The sequence below is a fragment of the Lonchura striata genome, chromosome 3, assembly GCF_050655825.1.
Source record: "Lonchura striata isolate lonStrDom1 chromosome 3, ASM5065582v1, whole genome shotgun sequence".
Taxonomy (NCBI): Eukaryota; Metazoa; Chordata; class Aves; order Passeriformes; family Estrildidae; genus Lonchura; species Lonchura striata.
In genome coordinates, this window is record NC_140705.1 from 45,690,061 (window position 1) to 45,703,284 (window position 13,224).

General features: G+C 41.9%; 1 protein-coding gene across 1 annotated transcript in view; it reads left to right on the forward strand.

Moving 5' to 3' along the window:
• Positions 1-10,573: 10,573 nt before the first annotated feature.
• Positions 10,574-13,224, forward strand: part of SLC16A10 (solute carrier family 16 member 10) — a 60,758-nt gene continuing 58,107 nt past the window's right edge. The window contains exon 1 of the mRNA XM_021555498.3: positions 10,574-11,133. Coding sequence (XP_021411173.3) covers positions 10,770-11,133 — 364 coding nt within the window. The 5' untranslated portion in view covers positions 10,574-10,769. The remainder of the gene's footprint in view (positions 11,134-13,224) is intronic.

Consider the following 13,224-nt stretch of genomic DNA (forward strand, 5'->3'; position numbering starts at 1 on the left):
ACATAAAAGGATGCAATTTTTTAACACAAGCATTTAAACTATGGAACTCCTATTAGAAAATATGAGTGATAGGAAGAACTCCATTTATCATAGCTCCACTAAGACTGGGGAATACTAAGAGGAAGTTACTTCTTTACAAGCCAGCTGTACAGTGGAATGGTCTGTGCCTGCATGAAGAGTTAGGGGAAAAGGAGGAAGACTTGGGAGAGTAGAAAACTTAAGGAAGGATGGAAAAGATGAAAAATGTGAGGGGTTCTAGATTGAAAGAATGCGGATAAATGTTTTGACTCCGAGTTTGGGAGGTGGCTTGTGAAAGGAGTTTGGAGATAGAAGGGCTTGGGATATAAAAAGTCACAGCTATGAAAAAGCAGATGAGAGAAGAGACTCAGGGGATTACTGTGCTGTGCTATACAGGATTTTGATTGAGAATGGGCAGGGATTACTGTGGCACCTCCCTGCTGCCTCTAAGCAGCTTTTATTTGGGAACAGAAATTTGCAGAGACTTAGCCTTCCTCTCCCAGCAGCAAGAGTTTTGTTTCCCCTACATTCTCTTTTTGTCACTCAAAAGAATAAAAAATGTCATTTCCAGATGAAAACTATTTTACCATCTATTTTATAATCAATACTTCAGCATCATAGATCCCCCAAATTCATCTCCTCCTCTACAGTTTTCCCCCCTCCTTTTCCAGCGTGGGCTGGAGAAGTATGCACGTACTTCTGTCCCGCGGGCAGGCTCAGCTGGCAGTGGCACCGTCTCCTCTGCTCAAATCCATTTCCAAATTTAGTCAGGGAGATGTAGCAATGAATTGCGGACAAAGCCCATTCCCGGCTTGGCCAGCAGATGGCAATTCCTGCTTTACAAGAGATCCTTAGGCGGCCTTGGGGACGTACAGAAAGAGGAGTTTGCAGTAGCTGAGTCTCCATAACATTTCATTGAGCATAAAACCTGCGTTCAGGTTTCCTGTCAGCTACTACCAAATCAGATACCAGAGCTACTCAGAGTGTGAAATCAGTGTTGTCATACCTTAAGGAGGAAAGAACTTAACACTGTTCTGTTCACCCAGCAGTTAACTCTGTTTTGCTAGTCTAAATAACAGCACAGGAACTTTTGGTCCTGTTTTAATGGTATTGCAGAATCTACATTGCTCTGGGGACGTTTTCTGGCACATCAAATGCTTCTGAGGTGCATTGACATGGAAAGTTGAAATTAAAGCTACTACAAAATGGTGTTTCCCGCTGTTACAAATCTATGGGAAATGATCCATTTAATTTCAGAAGGAAAAAAAAAAAAAAAAAAAGGAGCCTGCAGGTGCAGATAATATATGAATATATGTATTAAATTACAGACTTCTGGAGGAGGTTCCCAGAGAGGACTGCTGCAGAAAAATCAATGTAAACTTGAGCTAGGTTCTTTGCTGTAAAATTGAAAAGTATCAGGAATGATGTAAAAAGCCAGCAAGACAGAACAATGATTAATGGGCAAATGCATTGATATTTTCCTTTCCCTTGCCTGAATTTCTGTTTCATTTTCACACTGAAATGGCTCTGTTGGGCTAACTACAATGTGTTATTTAGGGAATGTTGTGAGTTTTATGTCTCAGGACTGGTAACTCCCAATGTAGGGAGGAAGAAGCGTTTAGAAGTTTAGAAGGGGGCCCAAGTTGACATTACAGAAATGATTGGGCCAGAAGGGGGTAAAGAAGTTCTCAGTAAGTGTGGGGGGACCTTTTTTCCTGGAGAAGCATAAATAGGATATGAAGCAAGCTTTATCTAGCTTTATGTGGCTCAAAGTTTAGTTGTCCTGACGTAAGACTGAGGGCTGAAGGGAGGAAAAAAAGGAAAATTATTGGAAGAGGTACTAGGGGTCCTGCCAAGAAGCCAGGTTTACTTTTAAACACTTAATATTTGAAACGGATTGAAATACTGTGTTTCACTTTCCAGTTGTACTGATACCACCCAAATATAATGAGAGAATTCATTCCTAGGCTGAGAGTGTAACAGTTATTAACTCAAGGTCCTTTCCCTACTACTGTACACAGACCAGAAGTGTGCAAAGTCTGCCCTTGTGTTTCTGTCATTAGTGGCCTGTTCTCTGTGACACCCTGAGTTACAAGCCTTCTCATTGTCAGAAAAGAAAGAGTTTCCTTGAGTGAGGGAGAGTCTGGGCCACCAGAAACAAGCCAGTTGAAGCAGAAGTCTGGAGGGGCTGTCTGGCCTCAGGCTCCAAAGAAAGGCCAGGATTTGCTGTTGGTGAATAGTTTAGGCAGACTACAAGGACTGTGTTCAAATGTTTGTTTAAAAAACAAACAAACCTGTAACTCTTACATGTTAATGGGTAAGAAATTCTTGCTTTAAGCCTGTGCTCATTGCTTTAACATCAAACTTGTTTCTGAAAACTGTTGTTACGAAACCATGTTATTAGGAAAGAGCAGGGGGAATTCATCCAGGTAATTAGGAGGGTTGGTTTGGGGTTAGGAGAGAGAAGAGGCTCATGGTGATGAAAATTGAGTTATACGTGGGTCTGCACCTCGCAATTTGCTTGAGAAATCCAGAGTTAGGAACACTGTGCCTCTGCATCAGCAAAGCTTTGAAATGTGGGAGATGGAGTTTGGATAAAACCAGAGTAAGCTGATGTCTAACCAGAGAACAGACATCAAGCCTCCTGTGGCAACTAGTGCTTCCAGTTAATATCTCCTCATATATTGCTCTCCAAAAGGAGAGTGACAACTCATCTTTACAAGAAGCACACATCTTGATTAGAAAAAAGTCTAGCTCTCTCACACTGATCCTGCACATCGGGAAAAGGAAAATGGAGAAAGTTCCACTCAGATCCCTTTGGAGGTTTCCCCAGAGTATCAGTCCCACTGTGAAAGCTGAAGTCAAACACAAGGTTGGGGTTTTTTTGTGTCTGTAGTTCCAGGCTATGCTTGGATTCATTACAGAACTGAAAACCTGCTTTTTCCACCCAATAGTCCTGCAAAGTCATACTGAAACCAAAAAATACTGTGTACTTTGGCAGAGGTATTACCAGCCATAAAGATCTGACAACTGCAACCTGTGCAACAATCTTGCTAATTGTATTTAAATTAGAGTGGGTCAACCCTTCTAACACTGAATAAAGAACTTTATTTTTTCCCAAGGAGAAAAGAAGCTAGGAAGCTGGATATATACAGGTGAGCAGGGTTTTAACAAGGGTTTCTATAATGAGATTTGGTACCAGGTTAACTATTCCCATTTGCTATGTGGGTGCAAGTTATTAGATTGCATAAAGTAAAAGATGGTCTCAAGTTAATGCTCTGTAGTAAGCCCACAATAATTCATGTGCAAACACAACTTAAAGGTCTGTTTTTACTCCATAATAATTCATATGTAAATAGTTCTTTGTGAGAATAATTACTTTTCTTCTTGCTCAACTTTTTCCATATGGATATGTAATGGTATATATAAGAAAGGATTGGTACTGCTTTTTCTTCCTGCTTTTCTACTGACTGGCAGCAGCACATCAAATGTCCTGCAGAAATGCAGTTAGAAAAATATCTTAAGATCAGAGGAACTACCAAGTTACAATGTCTGGGAACAAAGTGGGTCCCTAAAGGTCAGCAAACATTCTTTCTGTAAAGCTAAGTGTCCCAGGTTATTTTTAAGATCACCTCCTTATGTCAGGGTGGCTTTCTTAGTGGGAATATGAGGCATATTTTGATAATTCAGAAACCTGAGATGACTTAAAGATTAATAGTGTTATTCTTCATAGCAAATTTACCTCTAATAGAAGAATTGTACATAATTTAGTCTTATTAATTATAAAATCCTGTTAGTGGTATCCTTCAGTAAATTCCAGCAAAGTAAATTGTGGAATGACGATAGCACTGCCTGTGCATGGTTATAAATCAGATTTCTAGGTCTCTGAGAATTATTCATGTGGTTTAAGTGGCTTGGTTTTATATTGTCTTATTGCTTATTTGGCCCAATTTGAACATGCAAGCTTTCCCTCAGAGTGTGGTTCTCTGGCAACTTCTTAAAAGTTTGGATGTTACTTGAAGAGCTTACAGGAGTTGAAGGGTTTTAGTAAAATAATTGGGTAGAGTGTAATTTCATTTTAAATATTACTATCCCAGGGAGTTTAAATAAGATGACCTTGATTTCACCCTGATGAGAGAAGGAGGAAAGTGTTTTCTTCAAACTGTTTCTGACTAAAATATAAGACACAAAGAGACCCCTAAATGGTTAGACCTTTTATATACTGGATAATTCTGCCTGAAAATGGATACCACATCTGTTATGTCACAGTGTTGTGATCAGAAGCTTCTGTAATTCAAAACCTTTACATAGTCCTTATTTTAAATAATTGGGAAGATTGTATTGATGATAAAGAAAATTGACTATTAATTTTATCTATATTAGGGAATACATCTAGGATTCCCAGAGAGGAATCTTAGCCTATGTGTATCTCTCGAGTTATGAAAAATGCTGTTTCAGAGGGAGGACAAGGAGCACCTGGGAGCCACTGAACCTGAACGATTCACATCTGGCTTTCAAATAAATGCTGCACTACAAATGACCAGCTATAAGGTAACCATGTACTCCTCATGGGGGTGAGGCTGGCCAGGGGTAGCACATTGTCTTGCTCAGCCTAAGTAATAGGGAGGGCAATTTAGGATTCCTTAATGAAATTGATTTGTGTGAATATATGCTATACTATAAATCTTTCTGTACTAATTTATTTTATTTTTGTATGTAAAGAAATGGTTATTCCATTAATCTGGTAGGGATGGATTTTATCAGAGTATAAATAGAAAGTGCAGGGCCTATGAATGTGCTTACTTTTGAACAAGTTGTATATTTTTACTTAACCACAGAGTAAATACATATTTAGATGAAGGCCACTGATACAGTATTTATTTAACTTTAAAAAAATCCCTGTCAATAGAAAGATTAATTTAATTCTGCTTTTGAAAGAGAGGAAGTATTTAATGGTGCTGACAAGAATTGCTATATTTATTTCACAAAATACAGTCATTGCAAATTAATGTTGCATTTTCACACACCTGAAATCTATTTTACCCATATTACCATATATTGGATGAATTGTGTGTTAAATAATCTATCAATTGTAAAAAAGTGAACCAAAGAGGGTATGCAATTTTTTCTTTTTACTGACCTGTGAAAGATTGGATTTTTCTTGTGTAATATCGAACTTCAAAGTCAGGATTTCAGATGGTAGTTAAAAAGTAGATGTAGACTGACAACAATAATTTAGAATTAAGAAAAAAAAAAGAGAGCATTTGTTAATCTTTCATATATTAAAGAAATACTTCTTGAGTAGGAAAAACAGAATGGAATTAAGTCCTTCTATAACAGATGCAAGGTAGATGCATGAAATTATTTACCATATATTTAATGTTGGATATAGTTTAAATACTTTCATGCAAATATGTACAGCTTGAATCTATTCTTTGCTGTATTTAGAACTGCTATAAGTCTTAAAATTCAGTTTTTTTAAAATGTTGTACTTCTCAACGCAAATCTGTTCAATTTGCAAAGGCAAGTAGACTTTTCACATGGAAGACTTTGTTAACAGTTTTCATATGCCTTAATATTTGAATTGACTCACTTAGATACACAGTTTTGCTTACCTAGTAAGTAAAATGCTGACAGTGCTGTAAATCATACCATGAAATGGGGCCACTACCACTTTCTAGCCCTTCCTATAGCCTTTAATACAGAAACATTTTCAAAGGGACAAATGGACCACAGTGATCAACAAAGTTAATTTAACTTCCATAGACATTAGAATTCTTAAAAATCAAGTGAGCAAGATTAGTGCCACTTCTATTCCCGGTTGTTTTTCATTCCAGGTAGTAATGTCAGAGGTAGTAGTTTTTTAATTTTTCAGCTTTTAGCAGCCTGAAAAGTTAACTGAGTGGCCACTGAGCAACCAGCTAAAATCTGCTTCTAGACAACAATCTGATCTGGTTGATTTGGAAAAATATTTGCTTCTCATATGCTTCAAACTTTTGTTGAAAACAAAATTGGAGATTGCAATCTTGAGATTGCAAAGGTGGTCCGGAAGATATTAAATCTACATAAACAAGGGAAGGAACTCCAAAGTGCTTAGATCCTATGATAATGCATGCAATATGAAATACTTGACCTGCACAGGGATATCAAACCAAGCCTGAAGACATCCTAAAACAATGGCTTGAAGCAGTTCCTGCTCATTTGAAAGAGATGTTAACTTTGAAGCTGAGTGAGAATGTTGCCAGTACTGTTAGTTATTTCACTGCCAAGAGAGAGGTGAATGATCATGCTAGGACAATGTATTCTTCATGCTTCCTCATTTAGCAATAGGATTAAAACAAATTCCATGTTTGAGGTCAGAATAAAAATTATCTTAAGATGTTCTTCAACTTAATATCCACAGGTGGGACTAATTTCACCAAATTTTAGGTGTCTAGAGTTCTCACTTGTACATCTAAACTAGTCATTTGGGCTCCTTCACTATCATATCTCTCATCATAAATGTTAATGTTTGAAGTAATTTGTGCCCCTGTTACCACCTACCAGCACTCCATGGATGACATCCCTGATCAGATGTTCACAGTGGAGACAGTGACAAGGTAGGCTAGAAAAATCCTGCACTAAAAGTCTGACATCAAAAATTTAGGTTTGTGCAGCTGGGGATTGGCAAGGGCAGGGGTCTTTGACCAGTAGTGCCACTTTCTTTCACTTGCCCACCCTTAATAGTAGCAGTTATGTGTCAACCATATTCCAGACAACAGCTGGTCAAGTCCCATCCACTCTTCACTGAATGTTAAACTAAACCTGAGTTTAATTTGCAAAGGAGCCAGACCTGAGCCATAAGGTGAACTTAAGGGAGGAAAATGTTAAGTCTGGAATTGGTGTTTTAAAGAAATGCAGAAGTGTGGATGTGTTGCTTTACCTTAGCTTCACTAGTTAGACATGTAGTCTACTTTCTTTCCCTTTCTCATACTGGTTGTGGAATTAGGAGGGAACCTATATCTTGACAACTAATAGCAGTCTAAAAACGTGTACTGTAGGTATTATCAAATTTGGGTTAGACACTTTCAACACTCCCCTCAGTAAACAAGTAAAATCTGTAGTTTTGCCTTTGAATATGTGACTCGTCTGCTCAGCAGTCAGATGCAGCCCTGGTAGTTCATAAGACTCAGCTGGAGCCCAGTCTGAAACATCATGAGAACATCCTGTCTGGCTGAGAGATGCATAAACACTGGTTACTGAATAGGATTTAATCTAATGTTGATCTTCACGCAGTTGGTGATACCATATGTTTTTGCGTTTTAATGGTTATCCTGTTTATCTCATCTTTCTGACCTAAGTCCAAATCCTTTTGCTGAATAGGTGTCTTAATAATACTAGTTGAAAATTAAAGAACAGAAAGGCTTAATCATTAATATCATGCATTAGTCTAACTGGCCAAAAGATTTTATATTAGCCTCATGTCCTCTCTGTATACTTCCTTTCTTTCTTGGATTTGCTTCTACTGTACTTCTTCTTGAAAATCTGTGGTAAAGTTAGGCATTTTACTGGAGACCTGTTTTTTTTTTTTTTTTCTCTATGATGATGTTGGCATGCTGTTTTCATTGATTACAGTACAAATTCTAATCAGATCAACAGAAGGGAGAATGAATCTCTCTGAACATGTACTCTTCAGGCTTGGCATTCTATGCACTTTACTTTTGTGGAATACTACATGACTTGGAAAAGCTTTAAAAATAAAATGGTTTATGGAAGAGCTGTCTTGGTGTGTCACTAACAGCATGCTTCAACAATATAGGTAATTTTTTTAATGTCATAGGCAATTTAAATACTCTTTATGGTCACAGAAAATGCTGCATGTGAGAGCTACTGAAGTCTTGGTCTATTTTCAATAGCTTGTGAGAGAGGGAGTCAATGTTTAATGGGGAGCTGGCTAGAATTTCAGATAGGGTTGCAGAAGATGCCATTTCCTGGCCCCTGGGGCTTTTGAAAGACCACAAATGATAGGGCAAATTCCACCTTTGGCATTGTCTTTTATGTATTGATTCTAAAATAGGCACAGCCTAAGTACCACCATAGAGATGTTTGCAGAGCATTATGTCTTTTGCGTGCACAATTGCTGTTTGTTATCAGCTGTAGGGTATTAATAAAACATGTAAAATAAACACATTACCATAAACAGGAAGGAATCTTGGACAAACCCAAGGCTTTCCTCACATCACATTTCTCAGCTTATCCATACTCTCGTTTTTTTCCACTTTTCCACTTTTCTCTCTTTTTTGCTGTTGGTTTTATAATTTTTTTCTTTTTGTTTATAACAACAATTTAGCTGAAACAAACATATGCAGTTATCTATATACAAGGTATATCTTCTATGTAACCTCTTTTCACTGTTTATGGTAATTATCTCATGTTCATCTTCCTTCTTTTTCCTCTTCAACTGTTTTTCTTGTGAACATACATGGCTCAAAGAGCAGAGTTAAAAAGGTGGCTTTATTTTCACATACTATTCCAGAGTTAGTATTATTTTTTTAAAAAAAAATTTAATAATATTTTTTAATAATAATTTTTGATAATTTTAAATAATAATTTTTAATAATAATTTAAAAATATTTAAAAAAAAATAATACTTCTAAAATTCTTTGATAGCAGTAATTTAAACAACAGTGCTTTTATTGCGAATCTTTGGGTTACAAAAAAACAGAAATCAAAAACTTCAGAAATCAAACTGCAGTCAAACCTGCCCATATTCTGATTGAAAAGTACATCTTCTATGGAAATTACCTGACTATGAAGAGTGAGATTTTATTGTTCTTGTTCTTGGGAACTACTAGGGACACGGCTGAGATCTCGAGAGACCTCTCTCAAAAGGGAAGAGGCTTAGCTGTTGAGAAGAGCAGAATGTACCAAAGAGGTACAAAGTTTCTCTAGATACCTAGTTAAGGTCTGTAAAGGAAGACCCCACGAGCTTTTTTTTTTTTTAAATATAAATACTACATTTTTTTTTTTAGTTTAGCTAAACAGCAATAGACAACAAGGTACAGCATATTGAAGAAACATTCAGAATAGTTATAGACATCACTTTTACAAAAACTGCATGTACTGGAAAATATGATTTTCTGACTGTGCATTCTCAAATGTGAGGAGAAAGGGAAAATAATTTGGTCATACTAATCAGGGTATAAGAAACTTAATGACTGGAAAATAGAATATTTTTTTAAGAAATGCATTAAAGTGGAAGCTACACACAATATGTTCACAATGGGTTTTCTTAAAGACACAACCTTTATCTTAAAAACTGGGGAGTCACAGTAGTGTTTATAGGAAACACACAAATGAAACTGCAGTATATAAATATTACCTTGAAAAAAAATATGTAGAGAGGGCATTAGTCTTGAGCTTAACTGAACACTGTCCAAAATGGAAAAAATACATGGCACTTCCCTCAAGCTGATTTGACTTTCCATCATTCAGTTCACAGGCTTCCATTCAGGACCTCCTTGTGGGGAGTCTCAGTAAAGAGTTAGAAATATACCCTTGGATCAGTCACATTAAGATCCAGTCTTGGATTTTGTCCTTGTTTATTTCTATGCAACAGAAAGTTTAAGTTAATCGTTGCTAACACATGCAATGAAGATTGAATCTGAAACCAAAAAAGGTTTGTTTGCTCTGTCGTAACTGTTCAAAAAATATAATGTTGTGGTGGAGGAAGCTTTAATTTTTTAAGAAAGCTCAACAGATTTAGGAAACAGCTTCTGGACAAAGCCTTGGTGCAGAATGTCAAGAGCTGATGCCTCTGTGCAAATGGGAAACATGTCAAGAGGTGTGTAGGAGCAAGTACTTTCTCTTCCTTAGTTGAAAAGCAGGAAAGACAACTGGGCAGAAGCAGCTCCCGCAGGGTCTCCCCTGGCACAGGGTGTCCCAAGGGGAGGCGGACAGCGGCCGCCCCGAGGGCCCTGGAGCCGGGCGCCTCCGTGCCGGGGCGGGCAGCGCTTGCCGCGGGGCGCGGCAGCTCCGCAAAGGCCGGAGAGCGCTGGGCAGGGCCGCGAGCCGGCGAGTGCGGGTGTGCGGCGGGGGCGAGCCTTTTGGGGCGGCTTCTCTTTAGCTCTTCAGCGGTTGTTTGCAAACGGGCGGGGCGGGAGTTTCAGACTTTCCCCCCCGGCCCAGCTCGGGCGGGACAGCGCTGGGCGCAGCTGCCCTGCCCCGTGGGGAGCGGGGCCAGGGGCTTGTTTACCGCTCTGCCCGCCGAGGGCGGTGCGCGGTGCCGCCGTGCCGGCTCGGGGCTTGCCCGCCTCCCCCCCTTCCCGGCGGCCCTCAACCGCTGACTTCAGCCTCCCCCTCCCCGGGCGGCCGCCGCACCGTGCCCGCCCCGCTCCACCCCCTCCACCGGAGAGCGGGCGGGTGGGGGGGCCGGAGAGGAGCGTGGCTTCGCCTGCCTGTCCCCGGCCCCCTCCCTCCCTCCTCCCCTCCCGCGGCCAATCGGCGCGGGGGGAAGCGCTCTTGTCGCTGACGCCCCCGAGGGAGCCCCCCTTTCAAAATAAAGCGGCGGCGGCGCGGCGCAAGAGGGGGGTGTGTGTTGGCTACCCTCGGTCCCGCACGCCGGCGGGCGGACAGACAGAAGGAACGCCGCAGGATGCCCGCAGCCCCTGCGACCAGGGGCTGAAGCGGGCGGGGGACGAGAGGTCGCGAGGAGAAGGAGGAGAAGGAAGGCGGGAGCGGCGCGCCTGCAGGGTCTCTCGCCCGCTCCGGGGATGGCGCCGGTGAGCGAGCAGCTGGAGCCGCAGGGCGCGGGGGCAGACCCCGCCGCCGCGTCCCCCCTGCCCGGCCCGCCGGCGGCCGAGGAGCCGCGGCGGGAGAGCGGCGGCGAGTGGTGCCCCGGGGACGGCGAGAGCGGGGCCCAGCCGTGGGCGGAGGAGGCCCCCAGGAGCCCGAGCCGCCCCGGGACCGCTGCGGTGCCGGAGCCCCCCGAGGGCGGCTGGGGCTGGGTGGTGATGCTGGCCTCCATGTGGTGCAACGGCGCCGTCTTCGGCATTCAGAACTCGTGCGGGGTCCTCTTCGTCTCCATGCTCCAGCTCTTCGGCAGCAGCGACGACAAGCAGCTGGTCTTCAAGACAGGTGAGAGGCGGCCGGGAACGGGGTCGGGGCGGCTTCCTGCCCGCTCCGCCTCGGGCCTTCCCCGGCTGCAGCCCGGGCGCAGGGGGGTCCGGCCGGGGGCTCTCGCTGCCGGCGCCGCCGCTCCGGCCGTCGGTGTCCGAGCCCGGGGCCGCAGCAGCGAGACCCCTCTGCAGGGCCGGGCCGGGCCGGAGCCTGCTGGGGCTCTCGGCAACACCCCCGAGGGGAAGGGCGGCTCCCCCGGCCAGGGTGCGCGCCCGCAACCCTGCCCCCGGGCAGCGGCATCCTGGGGGATCGGGGGAGAAGCTGCGGGAGGGGAGCAGGTGTGCTCTCGCTTCTTCCACAACTGCATCTTTAGGCATCCGCTGTCTTGCGTTATGGGTTACAATGCACGCTTCTCCTCGCAGAAACCTTTATTCCCCTGCCCCCGCTGGCCTAAAGGTTAGTCTAAGTGTTTAATTGAGAGTGGGGCATAGTGACACTGAAAATTATGTCAAGAATGGGCTTGACTGTTGCCAAACCCTGCATTTTGATGTGCAGATTTACTGCTGCAACCACTGTCACAAAACTCACCAGTGAAGTTAATGGTATTTACGAAACTTTCAAGACATTAACAGTACTCTCACATGTTACTGATCTGAAGCACTTTAGACACGTGTCAATTAGTTAAGAGGCGAGCATGCATTCTGTTTTATTTTACGGAAGTTTTCTGTGGAAAGCGTCTTGTGCTCTGACTTTGTAAGTTGAGGAAATGCAGTTTTTGGCTCTTGGAATAACAACAATTGAAATTAAGGAACAAAATTAAAATGATATTTTATTATAGTAAATAATAAAGTTGGCTTACATAAAGTTGACTTACATTTAATGTTAAATTATTAAAATTAAATATTGAAAAATAAGCACTGTCTTTAATGTTTTTGTTCCTTTCTTGAAAAAAAGTCTAGCCTTGCAGACTTGTAAGCCTTCTAGAAAACTTTTTCAGTACAGAGTGGGTGTTACAGACCTCTTGAAATTTATGTCTTCCTTAATACTTGCATAAGTGGGCCTAAAGTTGAGATGTTAAGACTAAGAAGTTAATTTTCCTCCTGCAGCTTAATAACTATATTTGTCTGAAATAGAAAACCAGGGTAGGTGTTTAGACTGAAGCAGGAAAGCTGAAAAGCTGTGGTGGAGCATTAAGTGATGTTCTCCCCAGCATTTGAACACTTTGCAGTGATACAGAAGGTGTGTTCCCCAGTGTTCTTGAGCTAGGAAGATGGGAAACTATATCTGCACGTCAGGTTGGGCAGTGCCTGTTTCTCAGAAGGGAAATGCACATTCAGAAGTAGGTGCCTAGGCTCCTTAACCTGCACAGGAGAAGAATGAGATTCAGCGAACGTGCTGTGAACATTTGCATACTGACCTGGTAGACCCTTGGCAGTCAGAAATGCAGAAGCAAATGGGTGGCTGATATTCTGCCTGTTCATTGTACAGAAGTGTAAAAATTGCTTTATCTGAGTATCTGGTTCGGTAGGAATAATCTCTTAAAAATTGTCTTGTACTGAAAAATAAAAAAGGTCTTTAGGTGGTAGTGCCATAGTCAAAATAATCAACGAGAGACTGAAATGATCTCCTGCCTTCCAGAAGGTGTCTGTGAGATTGTGGTGTGCTCCACTCATGTTTTTGAAAATTTGCCCAATTGCAGAAAACAGTGGGGGGTGGTAGGGTGGGAGGAAATGGAACCTGGTTTTAGAGCCTAATTGTTTTGCATCTTGCTTATAAGAGCAAGAAGAGTTCTGAGTCCTGAATATAGATAGCGCCTCCTATATTGCTTTTTAAGCGATGTGAGAGGGACAAAAAAGTTATAGCTGTGCGTAGTTTTGCTTTGTCAGATGTACTGTGGTTTGGGTAATGCAGAAGGCACTAATTTTGCTTTTTTTTTTTTTTTTTAAATCCAAATGGGTTCAAACTGGGGGAAACACTGCAAGATAGCTGCCTTGACTATCTGACTTGTGTGCATGTGAAGGAGGACTACAAATACATGGAGTCTCCTGTACACAAAAGCACAGCAGATAAAAACATTCCCTTCCTTTTGATGCCTGAAAGTACCTTGAT